The sequence below is a fragment of the Crinia signifera genome, chromosome 6 (genome assembly GCF_055691185.1).
Source record: "Crinia signifera chromosome 6, ASM5569118v1, whole genome shotgun sequence".
Taxonomy (NCBI): Eukaryota; Metazoa; Chordata; class Amphibia; order Anura; family Myobatrachidae; genus Crinia; species Crinia signifera.
In genome coordinates this window covers 197,700,889-197,718,741 of record NC_139222.1, presented here as the reverse complement: position 1 = coordinate 197,718,741, position 17,853 = coordinate 197,700,889, and the positions used below count along the sequence as shown (strand labels likewise).

General features: G+C 44.5%; 1 protein-coding gene across 1 annotated transcript in view; it reads left to right on the top strand.

Annotated features, from left to right (window-relative positions):
* The window catches only part of LOC146008825 (neurotrypsin-like), a 42,791-nt gene extending 33,167 nt beyond the window's left edge, over positions 1-9,624 (top strand). The window contains exons 12-15 of the mRNA XM_083148573.1: positions 29-107; positions 2,635-2,757; positions 3,989-4,266; positions 4,806-9,624. Coding sequence (XP_083004699.1) covers positions 29-107; positions 2,635-2,757; positions 3,989-4,266; positions 4,806-5,116 — 791 coding nt within the window. The 3' untranslated portion in view covers positions 5,117-9,624. The remainder of the gene's footprint in view (positions 1-28; positions 108-2,634; positions 2,758-3,988; positions 4,267-4,805) is intronic.
* The last annotated feature ends 8,229 nt before the right edge of the window (positions 9,625-17,853 follow it).

Below are 17,853 nucleotides of genomic sequence, written 5' to 3'. Positions count from 1 at the left end.
ATTAATTAACCTTTTTTCTTTATTATAGATGGGTCCTCTGCCAAGTGTGGTGTTAGTCTAACACTGCGGCGAAAGAAGAGAATTGTCGGTGGAACCAAATCAATAAGGTATTAAGTGCAACCGTAATGCTGAGTAGGTGATTTGTTACAAGAAATGGAAAATGTGACTATATCAGTCCTTGCTATGTCTGCCAACTTAACATCTGTACATGTTTATTTAATAGTTAAAACACTCGCGATACAAATAGTTCTAAATTCACACCAAACATGGACAAAAGTAAGACGCACTGGATAGCTGGGAGATGTTTGTGGTTGAACTATTTCTTTTTTCATTCTTTTTCATTTAATTACATTCTAATTTGGGATGTGTCGTCGTATTTCAATGTTACTATATTTCAGAATAATAAAGTGCATTTTTTTATTTCATCACATTGTTAAAACTAGATGACATTTTAAGAGGAGGCTTAAAATACCAAAATAAAGATGACTAACCAAGTAGTAGCTGCAATTTTCCACTAGTACTACAGGGATGTGGTTGGAAGGTCGACAAAAAATAGGTTGACAGTCAAAAGGTTGACCACTATCGGTTGACATATCTTAGGTCGACATGCTCAAAAGGCCGGCATGAAAAAGGTCAACATGAGTTTTTCACATTTTTTCCCAAAACTGTTTATTTTTACTATTTACTATCCAAGTGGACATAGAGGGAGAATATAATCGTGTGCGAAGCGTTGCAAGCCAATCGGTACATTTATATGGTGTCCATGTCAATTTATGTCGACATAGACATAAAAAAATGTGAAAAACTCATGTCGACATTTTCCATGTTGACCTAGTGTTGGTCTTTCGACCCTCGACCTAAGCTATGTTGACCTTTTTAATGTGTCGACCTGTAGCCTGTCGACCAATAGTGGTTAACCAAGAACTGTTGACCTTCTTATATTTGACCGTATGACCCATACCCAGACTATAAAGGTCCCATGGGTACACTGAATGCCAAGGTGTGCTTTCACTTGTAGTTGTACATGTGATTGCATCTTCCATTAGCAGTAGGTTTTCTGGCATTAGGCAGTCTCTCCTTTTTATTTGGTTTATTTTACCTAGGATGATGCCCTAAGCCAGTGGTTCCCAAACTTTCTTGAATCCCGGCACCCTGGAGTATCAGAATTTTTTCAAGGCCCCCCTGGTCCAAAAGTTTCTTAATGAAAACAATAAATAAAAATGAAGTGTGCTTAACGGTCCCCCTTGGTTTCCGGTATGCGGCGGACATAGATGTGGTTATAATTGTAAACATATTTTATAATGGTCAGCCCCCAGCTTTGGTTTGGTCTATCATTTAATAACATAAATATTTTTATGGTACCACTAACCCCACCAACCGGAGGCACCCTTTCAAGTGTCCGAGAACACCCCAGGGTGCCTAGCCACACAGATTGGGAACGACTGCTCTGTCACATACAGGTATAAATAGGCAGTACCATTTTTAATGTCACATTAAACACCGGTCCCTCTCTTCAACCTCATTATTGTTTAATATTTTTTTCAATAACACTTGGTGGTTATTTCAATACCTGCGTTCCGCCAGAGTGAAATCCCACCCTGTGCGAATTGATGTGCCTGGCTTGTGAAAATTACGCCAACTGGCGATTAGCAGCAAATCAATTCACAAGCGGCTCACAATCAAATGATTTTTCTAGTGTGTGGAGTCTGTGCATGGCCGTTACCAGAGTTACTTGGCCGGTGCGATAGAAACAGGGTGATCAAGGCTGGAGCTGACATCACACACCCTCCCTGTAACCCCTGAGATTTACCTGATACTCGTGGAAAACGGACGGTTTCCACTCCTAAACGTCGGCTTCATGTCAACCCAACTAGCATAGGTCAGCAATAAAAAGTATTTGGACTTCATTACAGGATGGACTCGTGCGCATGTACTGTGAGCTGTATGTGTGCGCACTCATTAGATTATTGCCCGGCCTGCAATTCTCAGTAGTGTGATCAGGTCTGAATAACCCCCATTATTGTGCTGTTTAGAAATACAGACATTTGTGGTTCGTTTTTTTAAATTCAGTAACTGCTGTCCCATATTTTTGATTTGCTCCATTTCACATTCATTTAGAAACTAAAATCCAAACAGGAGAAAATGAAAGTCAAGACCAATCTCTTGCATGCCCTCCATTGGTGCTGCTGCAGAAAGACTGAGTTATGCATAGGAGTTATTCTTCCAATGTTCTGCAGCACTGATTTCTGTTGGTGACTAAAGTTTTCAAGCTACCGCTTGCCTGGATGTCCAAATATATGCCACAGACTTCTTGCGGAGCACAGTCACATAGCCGCGTCAGGTTTGCTGGTATTCATTTTACTGGAAAGTTTAGAGCAGACATGTCCAAACTATGGCCCTCCAGATGTGAAACTACACATCCCAGCATGCCTTGCCATAGTTGCCATATTCCCTAATAGCAAAACTATGGCAATGCATGATGGGACTTGTAGTTTCACAACAGCTGGAGGGCCATAGTTTGGACATGCCTGGTTTACAGCATGTCAGAAGATATTTTCTATTTTATTTCTCTTCATGATTAATAGAACAGAAGTGAAGGACAATGTGATTAGTAGCTGTGATATCTCCCCATAGGGGCGGCTGGCCGTGGCAGGCCTCACTGAGGCTGAAGGGATTTCACAAAGAATCTCGTCTACTGTGCGGAGCGACCCTGATCAGCAGCTGCTGGGCTCTGACAGCCGCTCACTGCTTTAAGAGGTTAGTCAGGTGTTGCAGACATGCACCCAGATCACAAGCTGCCATTCGATGAGTGTTTATGTATGAATATACACACCTGAAAAGGCACATGCACACACACACACGCACAATTGCTGCAGGGTTATGACATTTACACAGAGACCATCAACCAGCTCAACGATATGATGAGGGTAAAAGGGAAGTATATCTAAATATGTTGCATACCTCCCAACAATTTGCATTACGATGGTCAGTCACAATAGGACTGTTAGTCCTATTTAGTTAGTCCTGTTTAGCTGCGAAACACTTGTGGCGCCTTATAAATAAAATTATAATAATAATAATAATAATGTTAGGGCTAAATCCAGTTAGCAGGTTGAATTTTGCCCCTTGAAAAACAAAATTGCACTTAGGTAGGGATGGAGGATGGATACAGAGATGGGATTGGAGCATGTCCTATCTTAACTCTAACTCTAATGTTAAAACTACAGATGTGTCCACATGCATCTAGCTTCCCTGCACGTTAAACAGCTTTTCTATTAGCGCATTACAATGTGTCTTGTTTGCAAACTTACACAAATACGACGCACAAGCAGACTCTGCTCCTTAAAATGATATGCGGCATGCATATATTCTGTCTGCGACTATCTACATACGAAACGCTGCACTCTCAATTTTGTATGCAGATACAGACTTGGCCCCACACATGCCACATATCATTTTACTCAAAAGAGTCTGCTTGTGCGTCCTATTCGTGTAACAGTAGTGCAGGGACCTGTCAGCTCACTCACACCAGGCATCTCCCACTCCCGCTGCATGGTGTATTGAGGCAAGATATAAGGACACATCTGTCCCCCTTAAGTGCAATTTGTACAGGTGTTATGCAGATTTGTTTTCGGTAATGTGATCCACACCTAATTAAATTGACCACTTAAATTTTAAATGTCCCAGAAATTTGTGTCTTAAAAATGCAACATAAACCCTTATCTAGGCCCTGATTGGAGGATTTGGTCCCCTTAATGTCTTGAGAGCTATTTAAGGAAAGTTTTATGTGGCTGAGCTGGAACTACAAGACTTCAATAGCTTTACTAGTGCTCCTTTACATACAGTGCATACATTTCAGGTAATGAATCAGTTATGGGAAATCATGAGCAACTTTCTTAATTGTCCATTTCACTTTAAGAGGTTTGATACATCTCCCCTTAAAGAGTGCTTAAAAAGACCTTAAAGAGACCTTACCGCTTCCCCTCAGGTTTGGAGACAGATCACACAGATACTCTCTCCGCGTAGGAGATTACCACACCGGTGTAGAGGATGATTTTGAGCGTGAGCTTCCCGTGCAGAGGATCGTTGTACACAAGAGGTACCACTCTAGTAGCAATGACAATGATATTGCACTGATCAGAGTGCAGGGAAAGGATGATCATTGCTTGGCATTCAGTTACCATGTTCTGCCCATCTGTCTACCGGAGAGGAAGGAGAAGTCTGTGTACCAGAAACCATGCTTTATTTCCGGATGGGGAGACACAGGTAATTCTTATTTGAGCATACAGCAGGGCAAAAAAGTAGGTACTTGTGTAGTTTCACGGCGCCCGATATATCGGATGCGATATCGGCCGATATATTGATGCGATCCGAAGCGATTTTTGACCTGTCCATAACCCCACTATCCACTACGCATGGAGTTGATTTTATATAGTGTGGAGAGCGCACGCGCATTACTGCACTCTCCACACTATATAAAATCAACTCCATGCGTAGTGGATAGTGGGGTTATGAACAGGTCAAAAATTGCTTCGGATCGCATCAATATATCGGCCGATATCGCATCCGATATATCGGGCGCCGTGAAACTACACAAGTACCAAAAAGTATTTGGACAGCCACCGATTGTGCAAGTTGACCCACTTCTTATATCTAAAGAGTGTAAAATTGTAGCCTTTATATATCTTTTTCAAAAAATGTTACATAAAAGTGTGCTTCAAAGCTCAATTCTTAATACCTGTATTTACTTTTTAGTAAAGTAAAATATAAAATATTAAATTCTTAATATCATTTTGTTATTATAGGAACTTCCTATTCCAAGACACTTCTTCAGGGCACAGTTCCGATTCTTCCCAAGGAAAACTGTGTCCTCCGCTACAAAGGGAAATTTACAAGCCGCATGATCTGTGCTGGGAATCTGTCTGAAGACAATCGAGTGGACAGCTGCCAGGGAGACAGCGGAGGCCCACTCATGTGTCAAAACGCAAGCGGTCAATGGATTATTGTTGGAATAACGTCTTGGGGTTATGGGTGTGGGCGAAAGGGCTATCCTGGAGTGTATACCAAGGTAAACCGGTTCACCCCTTGGATCAAAAAAGTTACAAAGCTGAAATAAGAGCGATCCAAAAAAAACATCAAAAAGTTTCATTCATAGTGAGTTGTATGACCCATCTGGAAAAAGCTCTAAACTTTAGCATGATCTTCACCACCCAGCTGTAGGCACCCCACACCACGCCTTAAATGAAATGTATGGGGAAATGTTCTCAATGTTGAGCCTTTGTTGGTGTAAATTGTACAACGTCACTTGCAGTTTGCTTGAACAGGATTCTCTGAGATCTTCTACTGTATCTCAACCAAATGTGGCCCCTGACAAATAAGGAGCCCCTTGTGTAATGTGAGTGGATTAACAAAAGTCGTAGATCAAGTGAGAAAAAGAAAAAAGTAATTACCATGCTTAATTACTGCTATTCATTATAACACAAAGTACTAACATTAGTAGGAATCCCAAATGTGAATCTATCTTAAGGTTTACAAATCCTTAAAACAAAACTCTGTTAAACAGAATATGGTTGCTATGGGCAACATCACCTATTTTCATTTTTAGAAGCATTAGTAAATTTACATCTATGTATAAGCACTGCAGACAGGCAACACATACAATGACCAGTTAGACATTAGATGGTCAATTTGTTTGCAAAGAAAATCGTGTAAAGATTCGTCCATTTCAATTACTTGACATAGCGCAAATTAAATGTGAAGCTGTAATTTTTTATTCCTTTGCTTTTACCTTAATAGGGGTCGGTTCTGTATTAACCGAACATAAAAGAGTCTATGTACTAAACCTTAAATAGAGAGAAAGTGGACAAGGATAAAGGCGTTATTCTGGTTCACTCCTGGCAAATTCCTTCTTAAATGGACAAAACCATGTGCACTGCAGGGGGGCAGATGTAAAATGTGCAGAGAGTATTAGATTTTGGTGGGTTATTTTGTTTCTGTGCAGGGAAAATACTGACTGCTTCCTTTTTACACTGCAATATAGATCTCACTTGAAGTAACATCTACCCCACCTGCAGTGCACATGGTTGTGTCCATTTGAGAAGAATTTTGCCAGATGGAGTTAACCAGAATAACCCCCAAAGTACCAACCAACCAGCTGCTAACTGTAATGTTTATTACACAGCATGTATCATGGCAGTTATGAGCTGAATGCCTATTACTTCCCCAAGGTTTAATACACAGACCTCATTGTGTTGATTTTAACTGAAGCATCATAGATTATACTAGTATAGTAGAGGAAGGGGAAAGGGTTTAGAGTGGTTTTATTCACTTTAATTCAAACTGCCTATCAAAGCACAACTAAGGCCGATGCTTATTTAACCTGAACGATATTTGTCCAGAATGAGAGATTGTAGGCAATGCACTGGCATAATATAAATGAAGACATGCAGGCTTCTATAAAGCAATGAAAAAGCCAGAGAAATTCAGCTACAAGTTAGGAGCTACTGCTTTGTGTCTAATGGGCCCTACACACGTAGCCATATACAGGCATTTTCTGAGCGATGTTACTTCATTTAACTAGACCACTCAGAAAATGTGTGTGTAGGGCCTTAGCGATAGCGATGCATGGCCCCGCGCATCGCTATCAACTGGCATGCTGGTTATTAATCGGTCAGGGCCAGTGTTCTCACCGGAGAACACTGGCCCTGACAGATCGCTCAGCACACATCACTGGCACATCACTGTGCAGCGCTGTCTGCTGAGCGATCTAGCAGTGCTCATCTGCACACATCGCTACATCTGTTGGCCCCAGAACACCTACATTTGAGTGGATTTTTCCCTATGGTAATCACAATGCTTGTTTTAAATTCTATTGTTTACACCATTTAGACTTATAGGTTACCGACACGGAAAAAAATAAGTTTTGCATATGGATGGATCTTTATACAGCTTTATTAAAGGGATGGCCCTATAGAGACTATTCTCCCAACCAAAGGAAATTTAGGTAAACAAGAGGTCTCCCCATGAGAAGTTGTATTGGACTCTAGAACATTGGTGGCCAAACCTGTCTTTAAGATCTACCAACGGTGCATGTTTTCCAGGCAACCTGTGGATCTATAGTAGGAATGAATGCAACATGTTTTAAAATGTGACAGTTAGTAATGACTACAATGGTGCACCAGATAGGTAACCGGGAAAACGTGGACTATTGGTAGATCTCGAGGACCGGTTTGGCCACCCCTGCTCTAGAACTACAGCCCCATACACTTGGGGCGATGGGGAGAACTACATTAGACATAGCAGCACACAGCCTATTCCAGGCCCACAACCTAGCCGTAATCTTATCTGTAACCCTACGATATATCTGATATGCATTCATCTACCATCACAGGTCTAATCAATAAATTGCTATGTAACACTTCTTAATCTGCATTATTGGGAGGACGATATGAAAATATTGGACCCTGCTGCACCTTTCCCCTTGTGTGCTGTAATATACTGTAGTATAGGATTATTCCTATAGCGTTTGTCCATGTGCTGAAAAGACCATTGACTGCATGTCCTTGTAGGAGGTGGAGCAATGAACTGTAACCCATAGGCTCCTTTATACATATGTAGGCTCACTGCTATATATTCTACAACATCATTCCCATTTAATACTAGGCATGCAGTTTTGTTTGCCTCATCACTAAACATATCAGGCACATGTGTTACTTTAGTGCTTGTCTGAGGTTAGCGGTCTGTAATGCTGGGTACACACCTAAAGATTTATCTGTCCAATCTGTCTGGTGGGAACAAAAATCTGGAAATGTATGGGAGCAAATGACAGACAAGCATTTCCTCCCAATTGTTGGAAAAATTATAAAAAACAATTGTTTGTATACATTTATGAAATCAAACAACTTTAACTAATTTGTCTGAATGACTATTGTCTGCTTTCCAGCATTTGTGAGTGAATGGTTGATTGTCCTTTGCTCCCTTAGATTATTTATTTATGTATTTATTTATTAACAGTTTCTTATATAGCGCACACATATTCCGCAGCGCTTTACAGAGAATATTTGATCATTTACAATCTATGGTCCTTATTCTGATCCACACACAACGCTGCAAAATTTGTTACATTGTGTGTGGCTGTAACGCCACCCACACGGTCGCCGACCATTGAATGATTTCTCCAGCTCTCGCAGATGTCTTACATTTGCGAGCACCCTGTGCGGTAAGTGGGCAGGCAGCTAATGTCAGTTGGCCACAACCGCGTCACGGTTGAATTACCATGGGAATGTCCAGTGTTTTCATGCTAACGCCCATGAAACTATGGGTGTGAACCCTCGCCGCCGCCCCCCGCCCACACTGCTAGGTGTGAACGAGAAGGCGAACTAGTAGTTCACCCATGCCCACCCACACCCAGCATCTGCACATGCGCATAATACTAACCATTACACCAATACACATTTTTGTTCCCACCAGATAGATTGGACAGATACATCTGTAGGTGTGTATCTAGCTCAAGAATAGTTCAGCGTAGACCATCGCCAAGTTTGTACAGATACCATCCGACATAGATGTGTCTACTAACCCCGTGTCTACACATGTTTATATGGGATTGGGGGAAGACATTTCAGTGTATGTCACCAATATGGCCGCCATTTTGGATGCAATACTAATTTTATAAATTTGAGTTTCATCCAAGTACATCTCTGAATCAGTACCCTCTTCTGGCAAGCCACAATTAGTGGGCTGCTCTGTTAAGTCCTGTACACACTGGGCAGTTTCGCCCAGGTTTTTTTGGTGTGCGTGGCGATAAATCACTAGGTGTGCGCTCCTAGTGCCAGCCCTAATGGTCGCTGGTCGCAAAAGATGTGTTGACTTGAAAACTGAAAAGTCACTGGGGAAAACGGTGCAAGGTGCGATATGGTTCCTGAGCAGTATATCGCTGAGCAATTATAAGGCAAAACCGCTCAGCAACCATATTGCATCGTGTGTACACACCAAGCGATGGCCGCTGAATGCTGTGGAAAATGTCACCAACATCACATTTTATTTTCTATGAATCTCTATGGACTGCGAGTGAAACATGCCATGTTGGGAGTATCCCAATTATTGTGAAAGCAGATAACAGATTTGTAAAATACATATTATTTACAGGGCACAAGTCAGTTATACAGTTGCAATATGACAACTTCTCCAGTTTTATTGTTGAAGCTAATTTTATCAATTGGAAGATCAAGTGAAATACTTGATTTTTATATCCAGTTGGAATGGAATAAATTATTTATTTAATGGGTCAATTAAATATTATAATGATAATTATTATGATTCAGCAGTATTCAGATTTTTTGTTTGAGGGTCTTTCATTTTTGACCTTGTAGTGGGCGTTATATACACTGGCTGCTCCTAATGCAGGACAAATGGTCATTATTTTATTTTATTATTTATTTAAGTTTTGTCTCATTTGTGCAGTTCTCTTTACGGATATACATGTAGGATCATTTTTATTTTTTACATTGTAAAACAATTAATACCACTGTAATTAAAAATCAGCTTAAAGTCTGCCAAACAAGTGCAATTATTTCACTTTGTATTGTATCTCATTTTCATGTAATAAAAGCCATGTTCAGTAAATGGTCAGTGTTGCGTACCATTACATTTCAGCACCCTGGACATCATTCTGAGTCTGATGCATCGGTGAAAGCTTCATCATTTGATCAGGGTGATCTGCTTACTAGCTGACACGGACGCAAATATCCACCCATCTAGAAAAAGTAGTCTTCCATCTTAGTGTGAAAGGCAGGGTCTCCCTTGCCTTTTGCAGCCATGACCATCATTTTTTTTTTTTTAACATTAGATTTTTATTTCAATGTTTTAAACCAAATAATAAGGGGGTACAGAAGGAAGAGAAAGGGAAGGGGGAACAAATATTGCACACTGCACATGGTAAAATGACAATTATCTCACAATTCACTATTGGATCCATCTATGTAACAATATGTCGGTCTTGAACTACAAATAACTATAGAATTGATGGACAACGGCAGAGGAACTTATTCATTGAGAATTGAGTATCGATAAATCCGGAGGACTGCTAAGAATGTTAGAATGACCCATTTTCTCAATATAAAGAGACCAGCCAAACCATTTCATGACTACTGAGTTTGGGGATGAGGAATAGACGGCACCTGAGGTCTCATATATGAAATGGCTATGGATTTTGTTACGTATGAGTCCTATGGGAGGAATTGTGTTAGATTTCCATAATTTGGCAATAACAGCCTTAGTGGCAACAAGGACCTGTCCTACAATATAGCTATCTGCTACCGAGAAACATGTTGGGAAAATATGGAGTAAGGCTATGGCTGGGTCAGGGAAAATGGGGTGGTTTAAGATTAAGCTCAGCATTTGAAACACCTCCCTCCAGAGAGGCCGCAAGAGTGGACATGCCCAGAAGACGTGAAAAATATCTCCGATGGTTCCACAGTTTCTCCAGCATAAATTAGACGTCTCCGGCCAAATCCTATGCAACCTGTCCGGGGTGAAGTAGGCCCGATGTATGAGCTTAAAAAACATCTCCGAGTGATTTATGCAGCGGGAGATCCTGAAACAGGACTTAAAGATCCCGTCCCAGTCTCCCTCATCGAGGGTTCTATTCAGGTCTCTCTCCCATAGCACTTGGGAATTCAATTTAGGTCTATTATTGGATAGAAGTAAATGTGTGTACCACCAAGAAATGCCCCCTTTATGAGAGGGGGCGCTCACCTTAGATTTAAGAAATGCAGGGAAGGACGGTTTTTTAATGGACACAGGGACATGTGCTTGGATCCAACTCCGTATCTGTAGATAGATAAAAAAATCCTGCCTTGGGATGTTATGATTAGTTTGGATAAGTTCGAAGGACATCAAAGATTCCCCCTCATATAAGTCCCCCACTGTCAATATTCCTTGTGTAATCCATCTATCTAATGGTAAGTTTGGAATTAAAGACTTCAGGGCCTTTAAAGATAGATACGGAGCTGGAAGAGCAGCGCCCTCGACAGAAGCTGTCATTTTATGCCAAATGTCTAAGGTTAATTTAATAGACTTGCAAAGTGCTGCGTATTTCCGTGAAGCACAGGGGGGAAGCCAAAGTAAGTCTGAAATATGCATATATTGGGAGTAAGAGCTTTCCAGAACTACCCACGGTTTTGGATCTTTGGATGAGAACCAATCTCTTGCTTGGTTCAATACACAGGAATTAAAATATGTTTCAATATCAGGGTATGCTACACCCCCCTCTACTTTGGATCTAAGCAGAGTTTTTTTCGCTATCTTGGGTTTGGCTCCCCTCCAGATGTACTTAGCTAAAAGTTGATTAAATTTGTTGAATATAGATCTGGGGGGGGTCTTGGGATGGATCTAAATAAGTACATTAGTTTTGGCAAGAGGACCATTTTTGCAGCAGCGACTCTTCCAAGCCAAGAGACATCATGCAGCATCCAGTCTCCAGTCAGCTCTGCAAAGGCCTTCAGCAGGGGGTTATAATTACAATCAATTATGTGATTATCTGGTGCCAAATTAACTCCCAAATATTTCAGAGACCGGGTCTGCCATGAGTAATTAAATAGTTCTTTTAGTTTGGTGACCAATTCAGATGGAAAACCTAGAGGGAATGACCATCATTTTTAAGTTCAGGACTTATGCTGAGTGCAAGAGGACTCTGAAACATACGTCCCATCTTTGTCAGCAGCCACAAACGAGCACAGAAGTTGGCCTTCATACCTAATGATATGCCTGTGACGCTCACACACAATGGATCAGCTCTGTGCAATGGTATGGAAGCGTCCCAGTCCAGTTCACACATCTGAGTCTGCCTATGTGTATGGTTTGGAAGCACATGCACTGTCTATGACCATTTTATGCATACATGCACAGTTTGCAGATATCCGCTTGATCCGTCCGCATTTGTACTTTGCATCAGGACCCCTCGGTTTAAGGTCAGAAGTGTCTGGTAAAATTCACACTGATCCATGAAAATATTTTGCCCAACACTGCCCTCTAATGGCAAAACCACTAGTGTTCTATGCCCCAAGAATTATTTATGTTGAGGTCAGTTGATCAATGTCTGCAGCATCTGATTATGCAGTCCGAATTCTTATATTCCATCCAAGTACAAATCAATATGGAGACATGACTTATAAATCAAAATGTATCTTGGCTTATGTGAATATATTTATAGGATACAGTTTATAAATGAGTGACAATAGTCACTAAAGTAAAAAATATATATATATACAGGTACTCAATCCCCGCTGCTATTCCCGACAGCCGCCTATTCAATGCTGTTGTTTCCGACAACATTGAAAATGGAATTCGACAAAACAGATCCGACTTTAAAACCAGTCAGATCTGTTTTGTCGAAAATGGCCGTAGATACTCTAATTCACGGCCGGATCCCGACAATCCACGTCCATTTTTGCCGACATGCCCCCTTTTCTACAGTGGACAGGCGGAAAATTGAATCTCGACTGTTTGTTAAAGCCTCCACCATAATGTTAGAATGTGTTTGCATTGATACTCTATGACCGCAATGAAATCAGGTGTGGTATTGCTGTTTAAATCACACCATTCCTGACTTGATAGCTTGTGTGTGTTGATGCTTTTCACATCCACTCCTGAGATTTAGCAACTATGACATAACCTCCAACATCTGAGGTCAGAGAGCGGTATAAAATCAGAAAGGGGTGTGGTCATGGAAAGGGGGCATGGCCACATCTCCATTTCTATACTTTCAATGGTACAGTTTCTAGGGTATGTAATTACAGGCACTGAGTGTTATGACCTCTGGTGTCACGCTGCCTGGCGAGGCACCGCGTGACACTACTAGGGGGAGGTACAGACTGTTCAGAGTCACGCTGCCTGGCGAGGCACCACGTAACCCTGGGTAACGGGAGGAAAGTGGTCAGGTGTGAACCTGTGGCCGGGACCGCTGATTAGAACGGCCACGGCAAAACCCTATGCTGACTCTGTTGAGTCCCCCGGGCAGATGGAATGCCCCTGCGGTGATGCTAGGCTTCGCCTGTAGCCGCCGCGTTCGAATGAGCCGGTTAAGCCAGCTCAGACCCCGATGCAGCCAGGTGTTATGTGGAGACAAGGGGGAAGCAATCGCCAGGGGTGATCTCAAGAGGAATGACTGACTATCGGGCCTATCTAATCCCAAACCCCTAACTAGCCGGCACCGGGCCAATGACGGGACAGTGCGACCGAGTCGCAAACACCTGTAGGACGGGGAACACAGAACTGGACCCAGAAGGAAGAAGTTCCCCAAAACCGGGCACAGAAGAGAAAGGGGAACACCCCTACCTACAGCAAATCTGATGACAAGAGACGGGATGAAGTACAGAGACGAGGACACTGATGAATAATAGAGAAGAAACTGCGGACGCACAGAAGGATATGGCCACGGCGGGCACCATAAGAGTACAGAAAAGAACCAGGCTCCACTGGAGCACTTACGTGACCCCTGGTGGGGCACCCGAGGAGTCCACGTAGGCAAGATGGTACCGCCGGCCGAAATGACACGGAGCCGCCGAGGCCACCAGAAGATCCGCAGATGGAGAAGACACAGGACGCCAGGAACCAGGACACAGGAAGTGGATGACACCGGAACAAGGAATGCAGGAACGACAGCAGGAAGCTCGGAAGAACCACACTGAAGCGCAGAGCACTGGCAGCAAGTCCAGGCTCCAGGGACCGGCACAGGTATTAACGCTATAACCGGCGTCTGTGCCCAGCAGACGCCGGCTATTTATTTGAACTAGGCGCCTCTGTGACGCAGGCGCGCCGGGAGGACGTTCGGGGCCGTTGCCTAGCAACGCCCCGACGCCCCGCTGCGTCTGACGCCATCCGTGACGTCAGACGCGGCCTAAGCTGGGCGGAAGTTCGGGGCCGTTGCCTAGCAACGCCCCGCCGCCCGGCTTCCGACGGGGACCTGGGATGCTGCTCGGCCGCGTCACCAGGCTCCCCGCTAGCCCCCGCACTCGCCGTCCGTCCGGGTGCTGGGCTTCCCGGACGGCGGCGCCTGACAGTACCCCCCCCTTGAGGAGGGGTTAACAACCCCTTACCACCGGGTTTGTAAGGAAATTGATGAAAAAAGGACCTCCTGAGACTGGGCGCATGTAAATCCTCATCAAGAACCCACGACCTCTCTTCGGGACCAAAGCCCCTCCAATGAACAAGAAACTGCAATGAGCCTCTCACAAACTTGGAATCAAGAATCTTCTCCACACGGAATTCCTTCTGCCCATTTACCATTACTGGAGAAGAACCGCCCCTGAGCTTCCGTGGAAATCGTTGTGAAAAGATCACAGGCTTAAGAAGTGAAGCATGGAAGGTATTCACAATTCTGAGAGACTTAGGTAGCGCGAGCCTGAATGCTACCGGATTAACCCTCTTGATAATCCGAAACGGACCGATGAATCGAGGCCCTAACCTCGCCGATGATTGGTGAAGCCTGATATTCCGGGTTGAGAGCCACACCCAATCACCAACCTTAAAATGGCAAGGACGTCTGAATCTGTCCGCAAGTACCTTCTCTTCCAATGAAGCCTCCTTAAGCGCAGAGTGGATCTTTTTCCAAATGGCTCTGAGTCGGACCACAGTCGACGATGAGGACTCAGAAACCTCTGATCCAAGCGAGTTGGCCCGCGGATGAAAGCCATAAACTGCAAAAAAAGGTGACGTTTTAGAGGCCGAATGCCACGCATTGTTGTACGCAAATTCGGCTAAAGGGAGACACTCAACCCAGTCATTCTGCAACTTGGACACAAAACACCTGAGGTACTGTTTGAGCGACTGATTCAAGCGTTCCGTTTGTCCGTTGGCCTGCGGATGGAATGCAGAAGTGAGGCTGGTCTTAACCTTAAGGGCGGAACAAAACAGTCTCCAGAATTGTGCCACACACTGCGGGCCTCGGTCTGAGACAATGTCCAGGGGTAACCCATGCAGCTTGAAGACATGCTGCACAAACAGGGTGACCAACTCTTTTGCAGAAGGTAATTGTCTAAGGGCCACAAAATGGGCCATCTTAGAAAACCTGTCGACGACTACCCAGATGACGGTACAATGAGCAGAGACAGGTAACTCCACGATAAAATCCATGGCCAGGTGGGACCACGGTCTAACCGGAATGGACAGTGGCATCAACTCCCCTATTGGTCGAACCCGTGGAACCTTATGTCGGGCACACACCGGACAGGAGAGGACAAACTCCTTGGTATCTCGCGTCATGCCGGGCCACCAGGCCACACGGGACAGAAGCGCCAAAGTTTTGGCTACCCCAGGATGACCGGCAGTCTTAGAATCATGACACTCGGCCAACACCTTCCGTCTGAGAGACAAAGGAACAAACAATTTGTTCTCCGGAGTCTGGGGCGGAGCGTGACTCTGAGCCTGAAGAAGAAGACCTTCCAAGGTCTGGTGAATGCCCGCGTGGATACAAGAAGACGGGACGATGGGTTCCTGGCTAAATCTGCTCTCATGTTGGGGAATGAAACATCGAGAGAGAGCGTCCGCTCGGGCGTTTCTTGAACCAGGTCGAAAAGAGATGACAAAATTGAACCGCGTGAAGAAGAGAGCCCAGCGGGCTTGCCGAGCATTCAACCTCTTGGCGGATTCAATGTACTGAAGATTTTTGTGATCGGTCAGCACCAAAATCTGATGGGAAGCCCCCACCAACCACTGTCGCCATTCGTCAAAGGCCCACTTGACAGCCAGTAACTCTCTATTGCCTACATCGTAGTTGGACTCCGCTTGAGAAAATTTCCTAGACATGTAGGCACATGGATGGAGCATCAAAGACTCGGGATCCTTTTGGAACAGAACTGCTCCGGCCCCAACTTCGGAAGCATCCACTTCAACGATAAAAGGCAAATCCGGATTTGGATGTTTGAGGACCGGTGCCGAGACAAAGGCCTGTTTGAGGGTCCCAAAAGCCTGCTCCACTTGAGGGGTCCATTGGGAAGGATCAGCCCCCTTCTTGGTCAGGGCTACTAGCGGAGCCACGATGGAGGAGAACGAATGGATGAACCGCCTATAGTAGTTAGCGAACCCGAGAAATCGTTGGATCGCCTTCAGATTCGTGGGTCGGACCCAGTCCACTACGGCTTGCACTTTTTTAGGATCCATTTGGAACCCCTGGGATGAAATTATGTACCCTAAAAAGGATATCTGAGGCACCTCGAACTCGCATTTCTCCAGCTTAGCGAATAAATGATTCTCCCGCAACTTCTGGAGAACTTGACGAACTTGCGCCCGGTGCGACACTAAGTCCTGAGAAAAGATTAAAATGTCGTCTAAATAGACAACTACAAATTTCCCCAAAAAGTCCCGAAGGACATCGTTTATTAAATCCTGAAAGACGGCCGGGGCGTTGGAAAGGCCGAAGGGCATCACCAAGTATTCGTAATGCCCCGTCTGAGTACTAAAAGCCGTCTTCCACTCATCCCCCTCCCTGATTCTGATCAAATTATAGGCGCCTCGGAGATCAATCTTGGAGAAGATGGTGGCAGACCGTAATTGGTCAAAAAGAACCGTGATAAGGGGAAGCGGATAGGTATTTTTTACCGTGATTTTATTGAGTGCGCGGAAGTCAATACACGGTCTTAACGTGCCATCCTTCTTGGCCACGAAAAAGAATCCAGCACTAAGAGGAGATTTGGATGGCCGAATGAAACCTTTCGTGAGGTTCTCTTGGATATAGTCATCCATAGCCTTGGTCTCAGGGGCGGACAAGGCATACAATCTGCCCTTGGGTAAGGGCGCATTCGGGATCAACTGGATGGCACAGTCATAGGGACGATGAGGCGGTAACACGTCAGCCTTCCCCTTAGAAAAGACGTCTGCGAAGTCCAGATATGGCTGTGGAATTCCGGAAAGCGACAGGGAACCCAGGGAAAGCGAAACAGAAAAACAATGCTCGTGACAAGACTCATTCCAACGCGCAATCTCCCCTTGACTCCAATCAATGCGTGGGTTGTGCTTCTTAAGCCATGGGAACCCCAACACAATGGGAACTGCAGGGCAGGAGGTCAAATAAAAAGTAATTTCCTCTTGATGGAATAACCCCACCGACAACTGAAGTGGGGGAGTTTGTAAGGAAACCACCCCGTTGGAAAGAATACTTCCATCCAAACCCCGTAGAGTAATCGGTATAGGGAGCTTTACCTGGGGAATTCCCAATTCTTGGGCCGTGGAGATATCAAAGAAATTCCCTGCCGCGCCGCTGTCAATAAATGCTGACCCTGTGAACCTAGAGTTCTGGTAAGAGATGATTCCAGGGACTAATAGGGAGTTGAGAGAGGAAAACAGCTGAAGGCCTAAGTGAACCCTCTCTTCGTTCACTTGGCCCTGGCTTTTACTGACCGGAGGGGGCAGTTGCGGATAACATGCCCTTTACTCCCACAGTATAAGCAGAGACCGGAACTCATACGTCGACTCCTCTCCTCGGGAGAAATACGGGCTGCCCCAAGCTGCATTGGTTCTTCACTTTCCTCCGGAACCGCCGACACAAAGGAAATCGGCTGAGTTTTAGGCCCCCGTTCTGACCTACGCTCCCGGAGGCGACGATCAATCCGGATAGATAGCTCCATGAGCTTATCTAGTGAAGAGGGTGTGGGATATTGGATCAGGCAATCCTTAATTTCGTCAGATAGCCCGCAGCGAAACTGGCTGCGCAGCGCTGGGTCATTCCACCCACAGTCATTCGACCAGCGCCGAAACTCGGTACAGTACACCTCTGCTGGGTCCTTTCCCTGCTTAAGGGCCCGAAGGTGTGTCTCTGCTGAGGCCTCCCTGTCAGGATCATCGTACAACAGACCCAAG